General features: G+C 47.0%; 1 protein-coding gene across 1 annotated transcript in view; it reads right to left on the bottom strand.

Moving 5' to 3' along the window:
* The window catches only part of Itpr2 (inositol 1,4,5-trisphosphate receptor type 2), a 391,594-nt gene that overhangs the window by 42,581 nt on the left and 326,628 nt on the right, over positions 1-22,385 (bottom strand). The window contains 4 exon segments of the mRNA XM_038317812.2: positions 6,636-6,801; positions 8,596-8,726; positions 16,661-16,753; positions 20,563-20,758. Of these exon segments, the coding sequence (XP_038173740.1) occupies positions 6,636-6,801; positions 8,596-8,726; positions 16,661-16,753; positions 20,563-20,758 (586 nt within the window).

Genomic DNA, 22,385 nt, shown 5'->3' with positions numbered 1-22,385 from the left:
TGGCACTTTCCCTTTGTGCTGTGGACTTCTTGGTGATTCAGAACCACAGTTTACATAGTTCTGGGGGCAGAACATGGGAGACAGGAGAAAGGACAGTGGAGAGGGAGGGGGCAGGACAAAGGAGGAGAAGGTATGATGGGGTCGTGCTGTTTTCACCCTCATGGGTTCTTGCTCTCTGGGGCATGACTTTCACTCCCAAGGATAACCATCCCCACACTGGTGGTTCCTGCATCCTTCCCTCCAAGACTGACCTTAAGTTCAGTTCCCATATCCAGCTGTCTGCTGGAGAACGCCACAGGGTTAGCGGCAGGCTTGTCCAACTTAGCTCATTGAAAATGTGCTTCTCTGACTCCCTTTCTATCTCTGATAACAATAAGGATGTCCCATGGACAGGCACTTGAAGCCATCCCCGAGCTCCTGTGCTGTCCGGTGTGTGGACCTTTCTCTCACCCCTCAAATCCTCCACGTGCTGGGGAAACTCTGCCTCCAGCTGTGCTCTCTTCAGCCTTGCAGGTGCTCAGTCTTTGGCACCACTGGACCCCACAGATACAGCCGGATGGCTGGTCCCCTGTGCCTGCAACCCCTTGCCATGAACATGTCAGTTTCCTTCACCGCACTGTCTGCTTAGAGTTTGAACGCCACCTGCACAGTACTCAGACGAGCAGAAAAGTTCACCCAAGCTTGACGGGAGAACTGAATGAATGAGTGAAAACCCGAGAGCCATGATATGTCCTCGGATGTGGGGAGCAAGAGAAATCAAGAGTGACTTTTACTCTCTGTGGTGAATTTCTGGTAACATCCACCATCCACTACGGCATGAGTCCTCTTTACCATGTGAACTGGCCTGTTATCCAGGCCTCTTCATTCTGCGTGTGTGTGTGTGTGTGCGCGTGTGCATCTCTGTGTGTGCATGTGTGTGCGTGTGTGTGTGCATGTGTGTGCGTGTGTGCATGTGTGTGCGTGTGTGTATGTGTGTGCGTGTGTGTGCGCGCACGTGTGTGTGTGTATGCATGTGTGTACAGTGCAGGCGTGGTGTTGGTGTGTATGTGCACATGAGTGCAGATGCCCACAAAGGCCAGAAGAGGGCATGCGAATCCTGGAGCTGGAGTTGCAAGTGGTTGAAAGGCACCTACATGGATGCCTCTTAGCCTGTGCTCCTCACTGCCGAAGACAGCTCCCTAGTCCCCAGTATATACCATTTTCTTTTGGTAAAGGGATCAAACTTGGGCCTTCACATAGAGTGGGCAAGTGCTCAACCACTTGAACTTTTTTCAAAGTTTCAATTTTATTTCAAATATGTATACTAATTTGCTTTACTTTATGATACTCTATTTATTATACTATAAATTTTTTTGTTTAGGATCCTTCAGTCTTTTGAATAAGGACAAAGCTTCCAGAAAATCAACATAGACTTGGTTGATATAGCATCACCCTGAGCCTTTGGATCCATCACCTGTATCCAGAGAAATGTCGTACCACTGAGACAATACTCAGTGTGTGGCAAAGTTTGGAACTATCCGGAATCAGTAAACCTAGGCTTTGTCTGTGTACTCATGTGCTGCATACATACACATGCATGTGGAGGTTAGAGGTATATGTCAGGATTTTCTCAATCACTTTACTTTGTTTGAGGACTAACTGGATGGCCAGCGAGCCCCAGTTTGCCTACCCCGCCTCCTAAAGGTTACAGGCTTACATTGCTGTGCTCAGCTTCCCATGTGGGTGCGGACATCTGAGCTCAGGTCTTCAGCTCGTGTGACAAGCACTTTTCTGGGCTATCTCCCTATCTGCACCAAGGCTTTTGACATGAAGCGCAGATCTACTCAGTACTGAGCGCCCTTCCTTGTGTGCTAACCAGCCATATAAGTGTTGGGGCTAATTTACCCCCTAGTCATTCATTACCAGACACAGAATGAGCCCCACACAGACATGGAAGCAATTAACTTCCTCACCTTTTCACAGTAGCAGAGGATTTAATAAACAAGATCTCAATTACAGCAAGCACAGCCTCAAAGCAGGGCTGTAGACTCTCCTCATGCCAGAGAAGCAAAGAACAGCCCAGGGCAAGAAGTTTGACCAAGGTTACGTCATCAGGGTGTGGAACTGTGGACGGTAGCGTCTACCTGACTAGGGGCTCATAGGTTTTCTACAGTATCAGGGTGCACGGTATCAAACAGAGGCGGACACACACCACTGAGCACCGTGTGACGACAGCCATGCAGGAGCACTCGTGTTTATCCTGCCGAGTGAGACTTTGAAAAGCGTTCATGAATCCTAGACTGGGGCTGGGCCTTAAAGACAGGATGGAGTTCCATGGCTCTCAGGGGCGGGATTTCAGCCAGCACATCCTCTCACTACAGTGTGAACCATGAGGAACGTGCTCAGACTGGGACTTGAAACATAAATGAGAGGAAAGGGGATGAAAACACCCTAAAGAAGGGGAAGAAGAAGGAAAGAAGAGAAGGGGGAAGAGGTGTTGTGAGGTATTTTGTTTGTCATCATGGGTGCTTTAATAAATATCTCACTGGCCAATAGTTAGGTAGGAGGTATAGGTGACCAGCTGGATGCAGAGGGAGCAAGACATGCATGAGGAGAGGTAAAAGCCACAAGTCACGTAGCAACACGTAGATGAATAGAAATGGGTCAAGTTAAGTTATATGAGCTAATGGGACAAGCCTAAGCTATAGGCCGAGCTTTTATAATTAATAATAAGTTTCCATGCCATATTTTGTGAGCTGGTGGCCCAAAGGAAAATCCATTCACAAAAAGGGAGAAAGGAGGAGGAAGAAAGGGAGAAGGAGAAGAAGGGTTCCAGATTGTGAAGTGTTTTACTACCAGGAAAACTAGAACTTTACAGTAATGGGTGGCACCATGTTGCTGATGGCTTCTGTACTAGACAGGTTAGCCTGGCAGCACTGAGCAGGCCCACGTGTGGCTGTGAGGATTCATGGCAGGATGCGGTGTGAGCCTGTGGAAGCAGAACTGTTAGCCCAGGGTAGCTGGAATGTTGGAAGGAGGGAGCAGAGATGCTGACGTGAGGGAGGACTTCCAGCCCGGCTTACTGCAGGCAGTCGGAGATCTGTTGCTGCCATATGCCAGTCAGGATCCAGAGCTGAGCAGAGGAAGGGGAAGGAGACGCAGGACACTGCACTTGGGCTGGGTCCGTGTGGCTGCCAGGAGGTTGTGTCAGCTTCACTGTCTCGACAACGCGGAACAGAAGAGGAGGCCTGGAGAGCGTGGTGCTGGGGTGTGTACTCGGCAAAAGTGGGGTTAAATGGGTGTGGGAGAGAAGGGTGATGAGGCACTGGGGAATGGGGGTGCATGCAAAATCAGAACCCCTCTTCTAGAGAGCTAGCGTGAAAGAATGGGATGGACACTGGGGGATGGGGTGCAGGCAAAGTCAGAACCCCTCTTCTAGAGAGCTAGCATGAAGGAATGAGGCATCTCTGAGTACCAGAGATGCAGATGAAGAAGATTGTTCTTTGGGAGGCAACACACAACTCACTGAGGAGAATCGAAAACAGCCATAGTTTCATGCAGAGAGAAACTAGAGCATTTGGTTTGTTTGTTTTTGATTTTTTCCAAAGTCCAGGGGTTTAGTTCTCTCTCAGGATTGAAGGAGCATTCCTTCAGGTTTCCAGACATGTTTCTTCTTCACACTCCTGAGTGGCCGCAGAACATCTCTGTGGTTCTATCAACCCAACCTCACTATCCCTCATCCGGTCCAGACACAGACAAGAGATTCTTCTTTGGCCTCAGCTTTCTTCAAGCAAATCTGAGCTCCACCCTGGGCAGCCTGGTCTTTCAAAACCATCAAGCATCCCAATGACAAACTGAAGGACAAGGGTTTTCCATTCATGCTATTGGCCTGCCTTGCTCTGGCAGTTGGTCACAAATTATATATGTATATATGTGTACACATGTACATGTAAGGATATATATATATATGTATACACACACATATATATACATATGTATGTATATGTATATATGTAAGCAGAGACTGCTTGTTTGTTTCCAGACTGCCCAGACCCAAATAATTACACAGAAACTATATTAATTACAACACTGTATGGCCTCTTAGCTCAGGCTTCTTATTAACTAACTCTTACATCTTAAGTTAACCCATTTCTATTAATCTATGTATTATCGTTAGACAGTGGCTTACTGAGTAAGGTTCTAGCATGTCCCCCTTCAGCAGCTATCTGGCATCTCTCATTCCACCTCCTCTCTCTATATATATATCCCTTCCAGCCTGGCTCTATTCTGCCCTGCCATAAACCAAAGCAGTTTTATTTATTAACCAACAAAAGCAACACATCTACAGAAAGACACCGCACATCATGTATACACGTATACACGAATGTGAGAAAGGGGGAGGGAGGAGGAAGAAGAGAGGCAATGTCACCAGTCATGAAGGCACAGAAGCAATGAACATCACATAGCTCTTGCCTCCCTTCGTGTTGAGGGCAGACAGAGGCTCTCTTCACGGTGCTCTGGTCAACAGTTATGCCACCATTATAAAAGAGGACTCGGGGAGTCTGTCACAGCTCAAGGGACCTGAGGAGCTCCCCAAGCACCTTCCTATTTGCTCACAGGCACCAGTCTAATGTTCTCTACCTGGCTCTGCCCAGTCACCTAGAGGGGGACTCCCAGTAGGCTCATGGGGTCTACCATGCATGTCTCTGCAAGGCTTAGTTCATCCACTCCTCTTCTGGATTGTGTCCATTTGGGCTGCCCTCCAGGTGGAACAGCAAAAGACTGCTCTGGAAATCACCATGACCTGATGGGAATCCAGGAACCAGCAGGGGCACACTGAGCCCCCTCCCGAGACAGGCCATCACCCATCTGTCCTGTGACCTTAGCAGCAACAGCACATCCCACCATTATGGAGCCAGCAGGTCAGAGCACGCACACCACATTCCCAGGTGTCTTTGCATCTCCTCCAGCAGAGAAAAATATAGAGCTCATTAAAAAAGTCAATAAAAAGAAGTGTCTATCTTCTTGTTACCTTCAGCAACCCAAAGACTTCTCTATCATGTCCCATAAAGAGAGCTATGTGTGTGTGTCTCTGTGTGTGTGTGTGTGTGTGTGTGTGTGTATCTGTCTGTCTGACTGACTAAATGACTGTTTCAGCACAGATCATGAATGCTGAAACAGGTTATTGATGTAGGTGTGTCTTCTATCTATCTGATGATTTCATTGGTTAATTAATAAAGAAACTGCTTGGCCTGATACGTCAGAACATAGGTGGGTGGAGTAGACAGAACAGGATGCTGGGAGTGAGGCAGACGCCCCGGGAAATCATCATGCCTCTCCTCTCTGGGCAGATGCCATGCCTCTCCTCAGTGAGACAGACGTGATGAAGCTCCGGTCCATGATGGATGTGGGTTAGAATCTTCCCGGTAAGCCTCCACCTCGTGGTGCTACACAGATTATTAGAAATGGGTTAACCAAGTAGCCAGTAAGAGGCTAGAGCTAATGGGCCAAGCAGTGTTTAAATGAATACTATTTGTGTGTTGTTATTTTGGGTTTTAAGCTAGCCGTGTAGAAGCCAGGCAGGATGAAAAGCAGGCCTGCCCGCAGCGTCACTACAGGTTATGGTTAATATGCATTCTTCCCTAGGGCATGCATATTATGACACATTATTCCCAGGTACACTTTCAGCGGGAGGAAGGAGGAAATGGCTCAGAAGAGCCACAGAGGAGAATGGAACAAGGTGAGAAAAGCCATGGAGGCAGAGGACAGGCCTTGCCAAGGCCCGGCATAAGTTAGACGGTAGACAGGGTGGTGAAGACCAAAGGACAGGAGAGTGGAGGGGTAAGCGTGAGTCTGGGGTTCAGAGGAGGGACCACAGTGGCAAGTGAAGCCAGAGAGGGACAATGGATACAGAGAAGGGGAGGACTGAGAGAAGATGGCCACGAAGAAAAAGTTGGTTTGGCCTGAGAGACAAATATGGGGCAGAAGAAAAGGATGTGTGTGCACACATGTGCAGTATATGTGGTGTGTGTGTATGCAGCCTGTAGAAGGTTGTGTGTAGTGTGGGTATATGGGGTATGGCAGGTGTATAATGTACACAAGTGTGGTATGTTCTATAGTATTCGTATGTTCCGTGAAATGCATGATATATATGTGTGTGTGTGTGTATGTATGTGTGTGTGTGCGCGCGCGCGTGTGCACGTGCGCAGCTGTAACGATAGGATAATGCCTAGTTTTGAATATAAAATGGTGATGCCAATGAGTGGAATCTGGGTTCATAATCTAACAAAATAAAAGTCACTCTGTAATATACTCAATATGCTATCGTGATGAGACACTCGCTTGCCAGTTGGTGGAACCGCCTGGCATCTGGCAGCACACTCTACAGTCAGAGGACTAGATAAACCACAGAGATAATGGCAGAAGAGTTTGGGGTGATTCTTGCATCTATTTATGGAAGCAGAGAATGTCAGTCTCATGCAACATTATGCAACCTGAATTTTATCCAGGCTTCGCATTAAAATATTTTTTCCTAAAGCATGAAAAGTGGAAATCATTCTCATCCCTTTTTCCTGCTGAGCAGTTTGTCTATCCATTATTGCATCTGGGAGGGCAATTTACCCATCTCTCACCATAACGGGGTAAGGGGCACCTACCGCAGATGAAACAAGTTGTCTTCAGAATTTCTTCTTTCTTCTGCTTCTCACTTCTGAGGTCAGCAAAGGTGTCAATGATCACACCAAAAATCAGGTTAAGGACGATAATAATGACGATGAAGAAGAAAAGGAGGTCATAAATCACCCGGGCAGCAAACAAGGGCTCCTGAAACAAAGGTGCAAAACACACATAGATTACACACACACTTCACAGCTGTCCAGTTAGCACACTGTCCGGCATAAAGCAGATAATCAACAGAATTCTGAGTGACCACAAACAGCAGCCTGTTAGGAAAATGAAACCTCTCTCTGTCCTTATTTCCCCTCCAGTTAAGGGACTGCCTGAAGCCTGCTCTCAGAATCCCTCCATTTCTCTGGAGCTGATACACTTTACCCCCGACAGGACAACACTTTCTTATGTGTTGTTACTGGCGATGGATTCAAATCGTCTGCACAGGCTCACATTGTTTGGACATGAGGTCCTCATCTGGTGGTGCTGTTTGGGGAGGTTGTGGAACCTTCAGGAGGTGGAGCCTCACCAGAGGAAGTGAGTCAGTGGGGGTGGGCCCTGAAGCCTTATAGACCAGACCCTGTCCCTGCTCACACTGCATCCTGCGGGTAGAAGCTATGTGAGCCAAAATGAGTCCTTCCTTTCTTAATCTGCTTTTTTGGGGCATTTTTATCATATCGGTGAGAAAAACAATCATGCAGTCTCCCCAGACATCAAGCAGAAAGGGGTCAAACACAATCCCAAGGCTAGTTGAGGAAACCCTGGTGCTTTCTCAAGTTCTGCAGTAGGTTCTGTCCTTATTCTGACAAGGACACAGCTCTTGTGGATCCTGTCTGGTCTGCAATGGTAAAAAGCACACCAGAGACCAAGGGATCCAGCTGCTCATATGAGAGCCGAGCTTATTAACAAGATGATTGGACATTACATAACAGGAGAGCTGCAGAAGAAAGCTGCATAGGCTTCCAGCCTGGTGCTTCAACATTCACAGTTACTGAGAAACATTCTTGCCTTTTCATTTTAATGTCTGAAGTTCTGTTAGAATTCCTCCACACTTTGAAATCATCATGGTAAATAGTGGAGGTTCTTCCTATGCAGAAGCAGAGGAAGTCCATGCACTGGGAATTCTGCAGACACAGGCAGCCGAGCTGCTGTGTTCTATTTAACAATCAGCTCCTACAGAGTTAGCGGCCATGGTTTTGTGGCCATGACACAACGTGCAGTTCAGACTGGAGCCCAGCTACAGCCACAGGCTTTTGTTTCACCCCTGATCCTCTGTGAGTCCACTGTGCAATTGACTGGTTTTACAGCCACCTTTACATATCAAAGGCAAATGTCACTGTAGCCCTGGAAACCAAAACCTTACTGTAAATACTGGTAAGGAAGGAAACCATACCTGTGTGCTATGGGCCTGTCAGGAGGCCTCCTCAGGGAGGCTGAGGCAGAAGAACAGCAATTTCAAGGCCAGCCTGGGCTACAGAGTGAGTTTAGGGCCAGCCTGGGCAATGTAGTGAAACTCCTAATCTCAAAGTTCAAAAAGTAAAAAGAGGCTGGAGAGATGGCTTAGGGGATAAGAGCACTGGCTGCCCTTCCAGAGGTCCTGAGTTCAATTCCCAGCATTCATATGGTGGCTCACAACCATCTGTAATGAGAGCTGGTGCCTTCTTCTAGCCTGCAGAATACTGTATATATAATAAATAAATCTTTTTTTAAAAAAAAAAAAGTGAAAAGAGGTCTGGGGATATGTCATGTTGATAGATTTAATCCCCAATTCAGGAAAGAAGGAAAGAGTGGATGGAAGGAGGGAGGGAGGGAGGGAGGGAGGGAGGGAGGGAGGGAGGAAGGGAGGGAGGGAGGGAGGCTGAGGGAGAGGAGGAAACACGGAGGAAGGACAGACATGAAGGGAGGACAGAGGGAAGGAAGGGAGGAAATAATCATGTCCGTCTTGCTCACATCTTTCGAGGGTCGTCTCAGCACGTCGCCCACTCCACCGCCGTTCCTGAGGCCCTGGTTGAGCACCGTGACGATGCACATGAGCAGGGTGTCGCACGTCCTTTCTATTCCGTCTTCACTGCCTTCATCAGCTGCAGAAACACACAAGAGTCTTGAGAACACACTATTATCTACACCCAAGAATCTGCTTCTAGTGCGCCAGATACAATTTTTTGAAGTCACGTGGCATCTACTTTACATGTGGCTGACACACACGTGACTGACACGTGTAGATCACTCGCATACTATTTTGAAATTCTGTTTTTCTTGGCTTGGTGGAAAATGACAGGAGAGAAAGGTAAAGTGTGAAGAGGTCAAAGTTCAGCCTGCAGAGAGCTGTAGACAGATGAATGAACCAGGCCATGGAAGCAACTGAGACTGGAGCAACTCACTGACCTCAGCAGCCTCAGACAGGAGGAGGAAAATGCTGTGGGTTGGAGGGTTGGCCAATCACCACGTCAGGCGTGTTAGAACTGCCCACAGTAGGAGCTTACGGCTGGGTGAGTGACAATTCTGTCATTATTTGGAGTAAGTTTCAGAGCTTTCTGAGGGACCACTTGGAACTAGAGGTGAATTCCTGCTTAAGAATGAGAAGACACAATGTGTCAGAAAGTCCTGAGACTTGATCCTGTGCTGAAAGATCCAGACAGAAAATATAAAACCATTTAAAGCAAGAACTGTTGCTCAGCTGGCCACAACAACCAGACTTCAGCCATGTTAGCAAATGAACAGAAAGGCAAAGGCTGGTTTTGTTACAAAGTTGAAGAGCCTCACCTCAGGGGACTTGGGGACCTGGGACTAAGGTCTGCACATCAAGGCAGGAATGTCAAAGCAACCGCTGACCTGGGGAAGGAAATCTGCCTCTCTGAATGACCTAAGGCCAACAAGTGTGCAGGCGTTGTTAGGAGAAGGCGGATTTCTCTCTTCCGAGCAAATTTTATTTTTATCCTTTGGAAGAGGGACCCTGATAGTTTTACATGAGTCCAAGGTGCTCCTTTTACAGTATGCTGGAATACCCCTGGCAGGAGGGCTGCAAGCAGAGACAGGCACACACGGCATCGGAGACTGGCAGACTATGTGAACCAGATTTCTGACCTGGAAATCTGAAGGGATTTGGGGAGGGAGGAGCACCAGGGACTGGGCTCTTTGTGGTGGTGACAGATCAGCAGGACAGAACAAGGAAAGAATTGAGACCAAAAGAGATTGTCACAGAGTTTCAGGGTTCCAGGAGGGAGGTCATAGGGAGTAGAGCTGCTGCTACTTTGCCAAAGTTGGGCTTTCAATCAAAACGAATGAGTAACAACTGTTTCAGGACATTGGATACATTTGCTTATTAACTGGAAACTGCCTGGTTGTAGCAAAGCAGATGCCAGCTGAAGACCACAATGTGCCAATTAGGTGGGCACACGGAAGTGACAGGAAATGAAGTTGTTTGGGAGCTAGGGAAAGCCATACACTCTTTGTATCCTGTGAATACCATTGGTTAATAAAGAAACTATCTTAGGCCTGTGATAGGGTAGAGTAGAGATAGGTGGGGGAAAACTAAACTGAATGCTGGAAGAAAGGAGGTGGAGTCAGAGAGAAGCCATGGAGACACCGCCAGAGACAGACATGCTGGAACCTTGACAGTAAGCCACAGTCACGTGGTAAAATACAAAATAATGGAAATGGGTTAATTTAATATTTAAGAGCTTGCTAGGAATATGCTATAGTGATTGATCAAGCAGGTGATTTAATTAATACAGTTTCTGTGTGGTTATTTCGGGAGTCTGGGCAGCGGTAAAGTGAACAAGCGGCCTCCTATGACACACCACACATGTGATTAGCCAGGGTGAAATAAAATGGATAGGCTGCCAAGAACACACACAAAGTGTCACCACCATCACCAGCCACAACTACACTGTCATCCCATCTCACTCCTTATCAGATGTCTGCCATCAAGACTCAGAAAAAACCCCAACAATTGTAGTGTGTGTGTATGTGTGTGTGTGTGTGTGTGTGTGAGTGTAGGAATGTGACCCTTATATAAAGCTGGTGGGAATGTAAATTAATGTAGTCTCTATATGATATAAACATGGAAGTTCCCCAAAAAACTAAAACCTGAGACAATACATGATCCAACTATACCACTTCAGCTTCAGATATCAAAGAATCAAAGGCAGCCCATTACAGAGAAACATGTATGCTCGTGCTCACTGGGGAACTGTTACAGTAGCCAGAAGACAGAAGCATCCTGGGTACATATCACAGACGAAGGACCCGACAGAGAAAGGAAATGTGGGTTGTATATACAACAGTTTCACTCACTCACTCACTGTAGGAAAATGGATGGAACAGGACTCACACAGACAACAATCGTGTGTTTTCTCTCATATGTATAACTTACAGGACATGAAATTGCAAAGGGGCAGGGGACTATTAGGACTGTGGGGGGGGGGAGCCAAGAAAGGAAGGGAAATGGGGATTGAACATGCACCAACCTCATTAAATGCCAGTGTCACAATGCAGGCCACGACTTTGTGCAATCGACAAGAATGAAGCGTGGAGGAGTGGTGTGGCAGAGTTACTCAAGTTTTTAAAATATAAAAATCAGATGAATAAAATTTTACAAAGTTTAGTTGACTACAAACATACAGCAAGAGGCCCGTCTTCCCGTGTGGCGTGTACACTGCAGGAGGATGCCCATGTCAGGTCAGTGCACTGACCCAGTCATCTCGCTCAAAGGCAGCCACACAGGTATGCTGGGGTCACACAGCAGCCTCCATGAGCAGTCACACAGGCATGCTGGGGTCACACAGCAGCCACACAGGCATGCTAGGGTCACACAGCAGCCACACAGGCATGCTGGGGTCATGCATGAGCAGCCACACAGGCATGCTGGGGTCACACAGCAGCCACCATGAGCTTCACAGGCATGTGGGGGTCACACAGCAGTCACACAGGCATGCTGGGGTCACACGGCAGCCTCCATGAGCAGCCACACAGGCATGCTTGGGTCACACGGCAGCCTCCATGAGCAGCCTGACATAGGCATGCTGGGGTCACACAGCAGCCTCCATGAGCAGCCACACAGGCATGCTGGGGTCACACAGAAGCCACACAGGCATGCTGGGTCATGCATGAGCAGCCACACAGGCATGCTGGGGTCATACAGCAGCCTCTGTAACATTACTAAAAGGTTCTACTGTTTGACAGGAGTCCACTCTCAAGAAGTCATTCAGGGATCCCATAGGTAAGTGCCACCTTGTGGTCACTTGTGTGACAAGCCGATCTTTCTCACACAACATGAGCTTTGTGTGAGGAAAAGCAAATACAGGTATAAGCATCTCAGCCTACAGGAGACTTACAGTCCCCAAGAAGGTGGGCCAACAGGTGAGCAAACACCCAGCAGCTTGGGCATCCTGAAGGCAGTGGCTCTGCACTGAGTATCTAAAGAAGGGCCTGGGCAGCATAGTCAGGCCTAAAACATTCCCTGAGACACAATGGAATGGCAGGGGCACACCTGCACACACACACACACACACACACACACACACACACACGAACTTAGAACAGTGTTTGTACATTGTTAGGGCTCAATGAATACAAACTACCAATTATCCACTTATAGTAACTGTTAATCTCATGAAAAGTCATTGTTTTAACACAAGTGGCCAATCTGACATGTGAGTGATACGAGGTTATCCAATTATAGCTGACCACCATAAAAACCATTTTCCTTAATTAATGGTAAGAAACAGTCCCATTGAGGAAAGGAATAAAAGCCTATCCTCCTGGACCTGAAGCTATTGTCTTACTCGGAGAGTTACTCTACATAGTTAAGAAAAATACTGGACACTGGCTGGAGACGGCCAGTGGTTATGAGAACTTACTGGTCTTCCAGAGGACCAGAGTTCAGTTGCTAGCACCTATGCAGGGCAGCTCTCAAAGCCTATGACTCTAGCCCCAAGGGATCCAGAGCCTTCTTCTGGCTTGGCATACACTCACACCAACACACAAACACACAGGTAAATACATCTTAAAAATACAAGACATACTTGAACCTAAGTATTTATTGATGTCTCCCTTTTATGCTTCAATAATTAAATTATTTGTTGTCTGTGAGCCCCATAGACACAGGAGCCCGGAGCTGAGACTCACATGCAAGTCTGAATGCAGTTCAGACCCTCTTAACTTTACAGAAACATTGATCGTAATTTTTTTTGTGACTAGAAAAGTGTTTTAGAAACACTGCTATCCAGTGGGAACCCCAAATGTAGCATGTGCTAGCTTCACAAGCTCTGCTGCTATCTCCCAATCTTTTCTATTAAAGGAGGCTACCAGGAGACTAAGCTTGGTCTCATACATGCTAAACACATCCAAGCTTTTTATTCTCCTGAATGTGCAAATGGCATTGACTCACATATCATCTTAACAAGGCTCTGCTCTTCTGGAAAAGTCAGTTTCGGGGTGGTGGGGGGTAGGTAAGTATTTTTATCTCAGATTCTGGCAGCCTTGAAGCAAGTGAAATACAAAGTTTTTGGAGTGTTTTCCAAGTTGAATTAGTTGCCAGTTGTCTTGCAAGTTCTCTGGTGCTGGGAAAATGACTGGACCTGCATCTGCAGGAGGCTTCCCAGGGCCAGCACTGCCTGCCAGCCAGTCCCCGGCTCTTCTACAGGTATCATGTGCCTGGGCCTTCTGCGATGTGCACCTTCTGGTCACAGGCAGCAAACAAGGCCCTCACAATGCACACCACAGCTCACAAAATAGAACTGCATCCCTGCCCTAGACAGAGGAAGGCTATTTTTAAGTCTAAAAAACACATGTTGCACAATAAACACCAGACTCCAGCTTTCTTTCTATTTACGTGGCTAAACGCACACAGCCAACAATGAAAGAAAACCAGATCAGTCTCATAGGCTTCCCAATTTAAAAAAAAAAAAAACTGCTGTTAAACACATTCTGCCAAAATTTAGAGGAAACAAGCCCCTAGAGATAAAAATCTACACATTTTTAATCAAATTAGTGAAATTATTCATATTGGTAAAATTTATAGGTCAAATTGACTGGGGGTGTTGGTGGTGCACACCTTTAATCCCAGTACTCAAGAGGCAGAAGCAGGTGGATTTTGGTGAGTTCAAGGCCAGTCTAATCTACATATTGAGTTTTAGTATATCCAGGGCTTAAATAGTGATATTCTACTTTAAAAAAAATTAAAACTTGAATTATAAAAACAAAAGTCAAATTTATAGACTTTCCAAATTCTAATCAAATCAATTTTAACCCTTGAATGTAAATGCCTAAAGGCTCTGCCGTGGCTTTTCAGTGTGTTCCGTTCCAGCTGGGGAGAACCTCCACTAGGAAAGCTGCACCCTGGCACCCCAGCTCCAATATGGTTTCCAACACCTCTGGCAGCTTTCTCTACAAGATTTCCACACACTGCTATCAGACCTTGTGAAAGGAAGCACCGTACCTGGGGTGAAGGCTGTCCCTGTTTGTCCTTGGAAAGCGAGAAACATCTGTAGTTGGGGACTTGAGATGGAGATGGACTCTGAAAGCTGCTGATAATGACTACGCTAACAGAAGGCATGCGAGTGGGGAGGAGGGGGACGGCGGCACAGACCAACCTGTGACTGGGGATGAGCAGGCACTGTGCCCCCAAACCAGGGAGGTGGCTTTCACAAGAATTTTTAAAAATTAGAGAGTATATAGATTGACAGTTTGTGACATAGAAATATTTCTCTCTTTCTCTCTGTCTCTCTCTGTCTCTGTCTCTCTCTCTCTCTGTCTGTCTCTGTCTCTGTCTCTGTCTCTGTCTCTGTCTCTGTCTCTCTCTCTCTCTTTCTCTCTCTCTCTCTCTGTGTGTGTGTGAGTGTGCACGTACATGCACATGAATGTGGAAGCCAGAGGTCAAAGTTTTTCAATTACTCTTAGCTAAACTGGCTGACCAATGATCCTTGAGGATCCTCTTATCCCCTCCTCCAAGTTTAGGGGGTACGAATGTGTATTGCAATGCCCAGTTGCTTGGTGTGTGTGAATGTGTGTGCGTGCATGCATGTGTATGTCCCATTTGTGACATATTTCTAGGAAGCTGAAGAACTTCATAAAGCATGACTGTGTGCATCTGAGAGTATTTCTGGTCCCTGAAAGTCCTGTCATGGTCCTCTGCTACACTCCCAGATCTGTTGTGGGAATATCTAGACAGAAGTCAGATTCCTTTTTAATCTGTTAGGATTTAGATGAAACGTCTCAGGGTCTTTGGGCCAAACCTACTTCCTATTATAAATCTTCCTTCAACAAGTTAGAAATGGCACACCCATCCTTAGGTGAAGAGCCATGTAAGGAGAAGCGATGGGTCGGCTCTCTAAGCTCTGACCGAGCTCTTGTCAAGGCCAAGGATAGCAAGTGGAACTAGCAAGACTAGTGGAACGGAATCAAGGAGCAGAAGGACCTGGAAACCTGGATACCACCAGGTCCCAGCACACTTGTAGGAGGATCCGTCATAACCTAACACTATGGGTTGGCAGAAACACTCAGAAATAAATGTTCAGCTTCATTTGTGAGATTCCAAACCCCCAACTATATGAGCCCAGGGTGAATACTTGTGGAATGAGAGCTAAGCCGTCAAAGAATGGCACTTTTTGCCAAGAGACAGCCAAATGCAGTTCAGTAATGTGGGATGGTTTGAGAGATGGCGCAGTGGTTAAGGGACATAGTGCTGTCACAGAGGACCTGCGTCAGCTCCAACCATGCTAGTGGGCACTTCACAACCGCCCGTAACTCCAGGTCAAGGCAACGTGACACTCTCTTCTGTCCTCTATGGGTGCTCACATACACACACGTGCCATGTACATAAATAGAAAACAAAAATAAGTATGTAAAAGTGTATGAGGTGACTCGAGGGTCCCAACACCCACAGTGAGAGCAGTGTTGGGCAGCGTGTCTAGGAGTATGAAGCCAAGAGACTATGCTGTGTCTGTGGGGAAAGCTGGAGAAAGCGGAGGAGTTTAAACCAAGGGACACACATAATATGACTTCAGAGAGGGGTTGCTCGGTAATCCCACCTCAGCCAACAAGAGCTGGCTTTTGTGTGAGCTTTGCATGGGGTCAGGCAAGCCTTGCTGAAAACATCTCAAGTGCCCGTGCCGTCAGACTCTATATGGAATGAATACAAGAGCTTCATTCTCTCTCTAGGACGATAGTATGAGGCTTAGTCAGCAGAAGGGACCATTCGCCCCCTCCCACCAACAGTCCAACAGCTCAAGAAGGAAGGTGACTTAATGCTTCATCTTTCCTCTGTCTTTCACGTCACTTCCCTCATCTGTTCGGAATCTACTTCACCATTTACCTGACTCTGCGCTTCTTCAGCTATGACAACTTTTGGGTTACGTACATATCTACAGTCCACAAGGGCTGGGTGTAGCTCGTGGACAAAGTGCTCGCCTGATATGACTATTAGGCACCTCCAGTACACACCCACAAACCACTGTATCCCTGCTTTAAGAAATCCATCACTATTGCTTTTAATTTAGGAAATAGCATACATGCTGTGTCCCCAGACTCCTCTATACCTTAAGAGAATGGTTTAGAACTAAAGTTATTCTTATAACTTTAAATTTGCTCCTTAGGAAGGAGGGGGATTTTCTTTGGTCGCTTTTCTGTCCTTACAAGTTGTCCAAACATAGCCAGGAAAGGGGCAAGCCCAGGGTTACAGCTGGGATTCTGGAGTAGAATCCATGCTTTTCCACATCCCCTTTTGGTAGCCAAGCAAGGGGACCTCTTAGTGTTGGCTGCTGTTTGGGATCAGCACGTTCCACACAATGAGTCTGCCAGGTTCCGTTGATCAGAAACACCATGAGGAACAAGACAGCTGCTCAGTATAACGAATGCAGAATCCGTTCTCTAGCTTGAGTTATTTTGGTCCTTTACCTTCTGCCCTTCTATTTCAACACAATTATAAAATCCCAGATCAGCTCTTATAGACATGATAAAACACCTAGTTATATGTTAGAGGGACGAGTACAGACCTGTGTTTGTCAGTACATACCTGTGTTCAAAGGGGGGATCATGGGTGAGCAGTTCTCCTTTTGGCATGTTCCCATCATGGAAGGTAGGGTCATCGTGGGAGCCCCGTGATTACCTGGGAAGACACAGAGCAGAGCACTGTAGAGAGCATATACATACATGACAGCATGGACACATGATCACAGAGCACCATAGAGAGCACATACATACATGACAGCATGGACAGACCACAGAGGTATCTAGTTTAAAGATACGTCCACCAAGCACCCAACAGACAGTGCAGATCCTGGGGAGAAACAGAGTTGTGGTTGGAACAGCCAGAGGGAGAGCTTAGGTCAGAAAGCCATGAGGGCAACTTCTCCTCCACTCTGGGTAGATGAGAACGAGGACAGGGCAGGCCTGAGGAACACTGTGTCCACTTGTCAAGAGAACTTCACTCCTTGGGCTTCCCTGTGAATGGCTCTGGCCATGTTGGAGTGGCTGCTTCTTGCCCACTAAGCAGCAGATCTTGGGTCCAGAGGCAGAATCCATTCTAATTCGCCAATGATACCTGCACAGCACATGTCTTCCTGCTCTTCCCAGCACCGTGATGACATACTGTCCAGCTCTGTCTTTCCGCCCCACCACTTGTTCCCATCTGTGTGGTTTCTGATCGCGTCAGACCTGCTAAAGAACTGCATCCTTCTGCAGCTGAAATGCCACTCACTGCAAAAGAACTGCATCCTTCTGCAGCTGAAATGCCACTCACTGCAAAAGAACTGCATCCTTCTGCAGCTGAAATGCCACTCACTGCAAAAGAACTGCATCCTTCTGCAGCTGAAATGCCACTCACTGCAAAAGAACTGCAGCCTTCTGCAGCTGAAATGCCACTCACTGCCTGTGTGTGTCAGCCTCAATAATCTCACCCACGGCCAGCTTTGTGAGCAACAGTGCTCAATACACAAAGAAGGAAGATGCCGTGCACCAGCTGAGATCCCGCTGTAGGCCAGACGCTTCCGCCAAAGTGCACGCTGAAACTGAAGCCTGGCTGCGAGGGGCTGAGAGGTGGTCAAGCATGGCGCCTCTCCTCATGGCTGGGTTAACGCACTCATGCTTCCTCTCTCCAGCAAGTCCATCGGAAAGCCTGGTTTGCCTGTCCTCGCAGTAGGGCACCCTGTGTTGTCATCTGTTGCAGGAACGGCCTCTTCAGACGCCAAGCGGGCTCCCCCAGCCTGGGGAACCGTGAACCACTTTCCTTTATAAACTGCCAGGCCTCGGGAGTAATCTGTTATGGCAACAGAAAGCGGACTCAAGGCAGGTGCTGCTACACGGTGGTGGAAATGAAGTTCAATGGAAATGAAGATGCTTTTCAAGCTTTGAGCCCACAGAGAACCAGGAGGTAAGTCTGTTAGCTGTCACTACGTGTGGGGCTTTCATGGTATTTTCCATTTTTTTTTTGTTTTTTGGTTTTTTTTTTTTTGGACTTGTTTATATACTAATGTGTATATGGATTTTCAGTAAAGACAGAGCTTAAAATTTTAGCTTTAAGTTTCTTTTTTTTAATTTTTTTCTACTTCTAAAGAAAGTACACACAATATAGAACTGACTTCCTCCTCAAACAACATAAAATATTTGCCACCAAATTCAAAACACAGCTACTGTATACATTTGTTTTGGAAGCTGTAATGCTTCTGTTTTCTGTCTGCTCTACTGGAGGAACTGTGGCCGGGCCTCCGATCTAGAAAGTCATTGGAAACGAGGCTTGAGTGCTAGGGATGGACAGCTCCTGAGGAGCTCAGAGAGAGGAGCACTGGGCCTTACATAACAGCTTTGCCTTCACATCCACGAACCCGCTGGAATGGTTTGCAGTTCCAGTGCCCCTCGCAGCCATAAACTGAGGGTGTGGGCACCAGCTCAGGGAGCTATCGAACTTTTGGGAGGTGAGGCCTAGTGTGGGAGTCACTGGGGATGCGCCCTTGTGAGGTATTGGGAAGCCGCCTCCCTACCTCTGTCTCAGAGCCACCGCTGGGTGAGAATCCCCACTCAGCCACGGTGTTCTGTCTCGTCACAGGTCTAAGGCCATGGGAGGTGTGACGTTAACTAAATACTAAGGCTGCCAAGATAAGTCATTTCCTTGTATTAAAGTCACAAATGGAAAGCTGACGGCCTGTGACACGCTAGAAGTCACATGAGTGACATGAAAAGCTGACAGCATGCCTGTGACACTCTAGAAAAGTCACATGAAGCAACAGCAACATATTTCACGTTCCCGAAAACACAGACTAACATTTTCTGTGGAGTTCAAAGGTGTCTCCAGTGCAGCTGGTGTTTCTGTCACATGCGTGAGGCAGTTAGACTCACCAGTGAACAATCTGAATACCACGTAGCCATCCCATCTCTTATGGAAGATATTACTGTACATTGTCATTTTCATAATGAAGAATTATCTGTCTTATCCTTGTAGATTTGTGGGCGCTTCCCTTGTATTTGGTCCCTACCTGACCCCCAAAAGTGCCTCCTTCCAGGCATCTCTTTCAGTACTCCCCCATCCACCTCATACTGAATTGCCTGCCCAGACTAAATAAAAGGGGCGGTGCTTATTAGCCTTACTGCAATTTCATATGCCATGCTTTGTTGATAACCGTGGGAAGCCTGCCCCTTTCTGAACAGAAACAGGGGAGGAGTGGATTGGGGGAGGAGGCAAAGGGAGGTGGAGGAGGGGATGGGCGGAAAGGAGGGAGGGGAAACTGTGGTCAGGACATAAAAAAAAGGAAGGGAGGGAGGGAGAGAGGGAAGGAGGGAGGGAGAAGAGATGGAAGGAAGGATGAGGTATCAATTAAAGGCAAGAATGCCTATGTTCCCACTAATTAAATCTTAGTTTTAAAGTCAATGATTTGAGAAGAAAGCATGTCTTTTTGGGATTTCCTGTCTCTAGTCTCTAGAAACAGTAGTTGATGGAACCAAGAAAAACACCACAATATAGAGCATGGTTTCTTTAGAGCAAAGCAGGGTTAAGCAACAAAAGGTATACATGAGGGGTGAGAAAGTGAAAGTCTACGCAAAGTCTAAAATAACCCTGGAGGACAGCCCCTCACGGTGGGCTTCTCAGCGAGGACACCAGGTCCCCTACGGTGGTCCACATCATGCAGTCTTGAACGGGGTCCTTCAGTCACAGCCCCTGAACATGTCTTCCCAAACCCTCCTCTTACTACCCGATGGTTTCTCATCCAAGCAAGCATGTATTATTTGCAGTTACTTGAATGTGATGCAGTGCCTGTGGGGGAATGGCCGAGTGGTGGCTTGTAGGTGCTGGATACTGTTCTCTGGGGAAACGGGAAGAAGAGGGGGAAGAAACCCTGGAACTGCCTGCAGTGAAGCTGCAGCCGCCTCCTGCAATATGGTCAGCGTTACGCAACCCTGTAAGCTGGAGAGCAGATGATGTCTCTTGTGTATTTCCCAGCCCACACCGACAGCGTGCAGGCTAAAGTATTCAGATTCTCAAGCTCTTGGAAGTTGTGTTAGTTACTCTAATCATTGCTAGGATCAAACACCTAACAACGAGCAACTTGAGGAAGAAATGAAGTTTATTTTGGCTAATGGTTCAAAGAGATACAGCCGGACCTGGCGGTGGCCAAGGCAGCTGGTCACACTGTGTTAGCAGTCAGGAGGCAGAGGGCAGACAGGAAGTGAGAGACTATCCACCCCAAGGCCCACCACTTCCTCCAGAGAGGCTCCGCCAGCTCAAACAGTGCCACCACACAGGGACCAGATGTCAAACACATGGGGCTCGGAGGACATTTCACCCTCAAACCACAGCAGCGGTAAACAAGACCACATTTTGAAAGGGTGAAAGTAAAATTTTTACCTATCGCTGTCTGTCTGAAATCCCACAAACAAGGTGTGTACAAGTTAGAACCGCCAGGGAGCTTGGAGGGGGAATGGTACCTGTGACTGGTGCTCTGGTTTTCAGTCTGTCCACTTCCATGGTGAAGTCATCCTTCAGGAAAAGGAAGCCAATGATGGAGAACAGGTAGACGAGAATGAGAGCCAAGACGGCGGTCAGGATGATGGAGCGGCCATTCCGAGTGACGCTCTTGATGACGTTCAGCAGGGTCTCTTCTCTGTACACCAAATCGAAGAGCTACAGAAATAACAATTACAAAACAGCCTTCAAAGCCGGGCGGTGGTGGCGCACGCCTTTAATCCCAGGACTCGGGAGGCAGAGGCAGGCGGATCTCTGTGAGTTCGAGGCCAGCCTGGTCTGCAAGACCTAGTTCCAGGACAGGCTCCAAAGCTACAGAGAAACTCTGTCTTGAAAAAACAAACAAGCAAACAAAAAAGAGCTTTCAAACAAATAACATTTTTGACGGAACCCGAGCAGTTGAGCTAGGATAAAGGAGGCACTGTTTCCTTGAAGAGAGCTCCAGCAGCATGCGATGAGCAGATGCTGGCTCCACGGTCAGCGTCACACCACTTTGTTAAGACATTTTCATTTGACTTCAGAAAATGTATGGTATTAGGCACATGCAGTTTTATGGGTAGTTGAAAAATTCCTTAAATTTATTGTTTGATTACAAGACTCAAAGCAGAGTGAAGAGGACAACTTATGAGCCTGGTGCCACAGAAAACATCTGAATTTAAAATATTTGGGAAATGGAGACATTCCTCCTTACTAAAACAATATGTAAGTGAGGATAAAAATCTGTGTTCATTTGTACATTTGAGAGCAGAACCACAAACAGGAAAAGGTAACTTCCTTTCCTCTAAAGGGTTCTTATCTGTTCTGTCTTTAATAGTAGGGAATCTATATATTAATTAGGAACTCAAACATATGTCTGCTGCCTGTAGCTGATGCTGAGAGCCATTTCACACACCGTTACATTATACGCTGGAATCGTGAATTCGTGAGTGAATGTTCTATTATGCAGAGGCAATTAAAAGGAATAAAATTATATTCATTTTCAGAAATGTCCAAAAATGTTTAAAAATGAATCATATTTTTAAAGCTGGGAGATTCAGGGTTTGTGTTCTTATGTGGAGGTAAGAGCTAGAATCTGGCTGGGCTGGGCTGACCAGTCAAGGCGTGTACTCTTTGAAAACTCCCTGGTCCACTGTAAATCATGGCCTTGCCCGTCACGGCTGGGCACAGCCTGTCTTTAGGACACTGGCATTTGATGAGTCAATTTCTTAAAAGATCCACTACTTTGCTATCTGTTTCTCTCTTGGGAAGCTATTGTTAGAAACAAAGTCAATACTCTTCAATAAAGATGAATTTATCATTGCAAACCCGACCTCTAGATTGGCAGTGTTCTGGCTTCTTCAACTTAGGTTGTCACTTAGGTTGACATAAAAGAGATTTTATTCTAACTCAGTAGGAACCAGAGTAGATGGCGTTCACAGTGATGAAGTGAGAAACTCTTCCCTCAAACAAGGTGGTAGGTGAGGGCAACACCCAAGTCGGTCCTCTGACTTCTGCCGTGCACTGTGGCACACATGTGTCCATACTCGAATATCATTCATTGAGTTAATCTCATCATATTTGTATACCAGCTCCATTCCCCATTCACAGCTATAACACGGTAGAAAGGGAGAAGGGAAAATGGCGTCTGGGGACGAGAGGGCATCCTTGGGAAGGATGTACGGTTGGGGGCAGTGACACCGCCCAGGCACCACCCACACACAGAGGCTGAGGTGGGAAGACTGTGAGAGAGAGGACAGCCTGGGCTACACAGTGATGCAAGCCGTCTCAGAACAAACATAAAGGAATC

This window comes from Arvicola amphibius, chromosome 2, assembly GCF_903992535.2.
Source record: "Arvicola amphibius chromosome 2, mArvAmp1.2, whole genome shotgun sequence".
Lineage (NCBI taxonomy): Eukaryota > Metazoa > Chordata > Mammalia > Rodentia > Cricetidae > Arvicola > Arvicola amphibius.
This window is presented reverse-complemented; position numbering and strand designations above follow the sequence as displayed.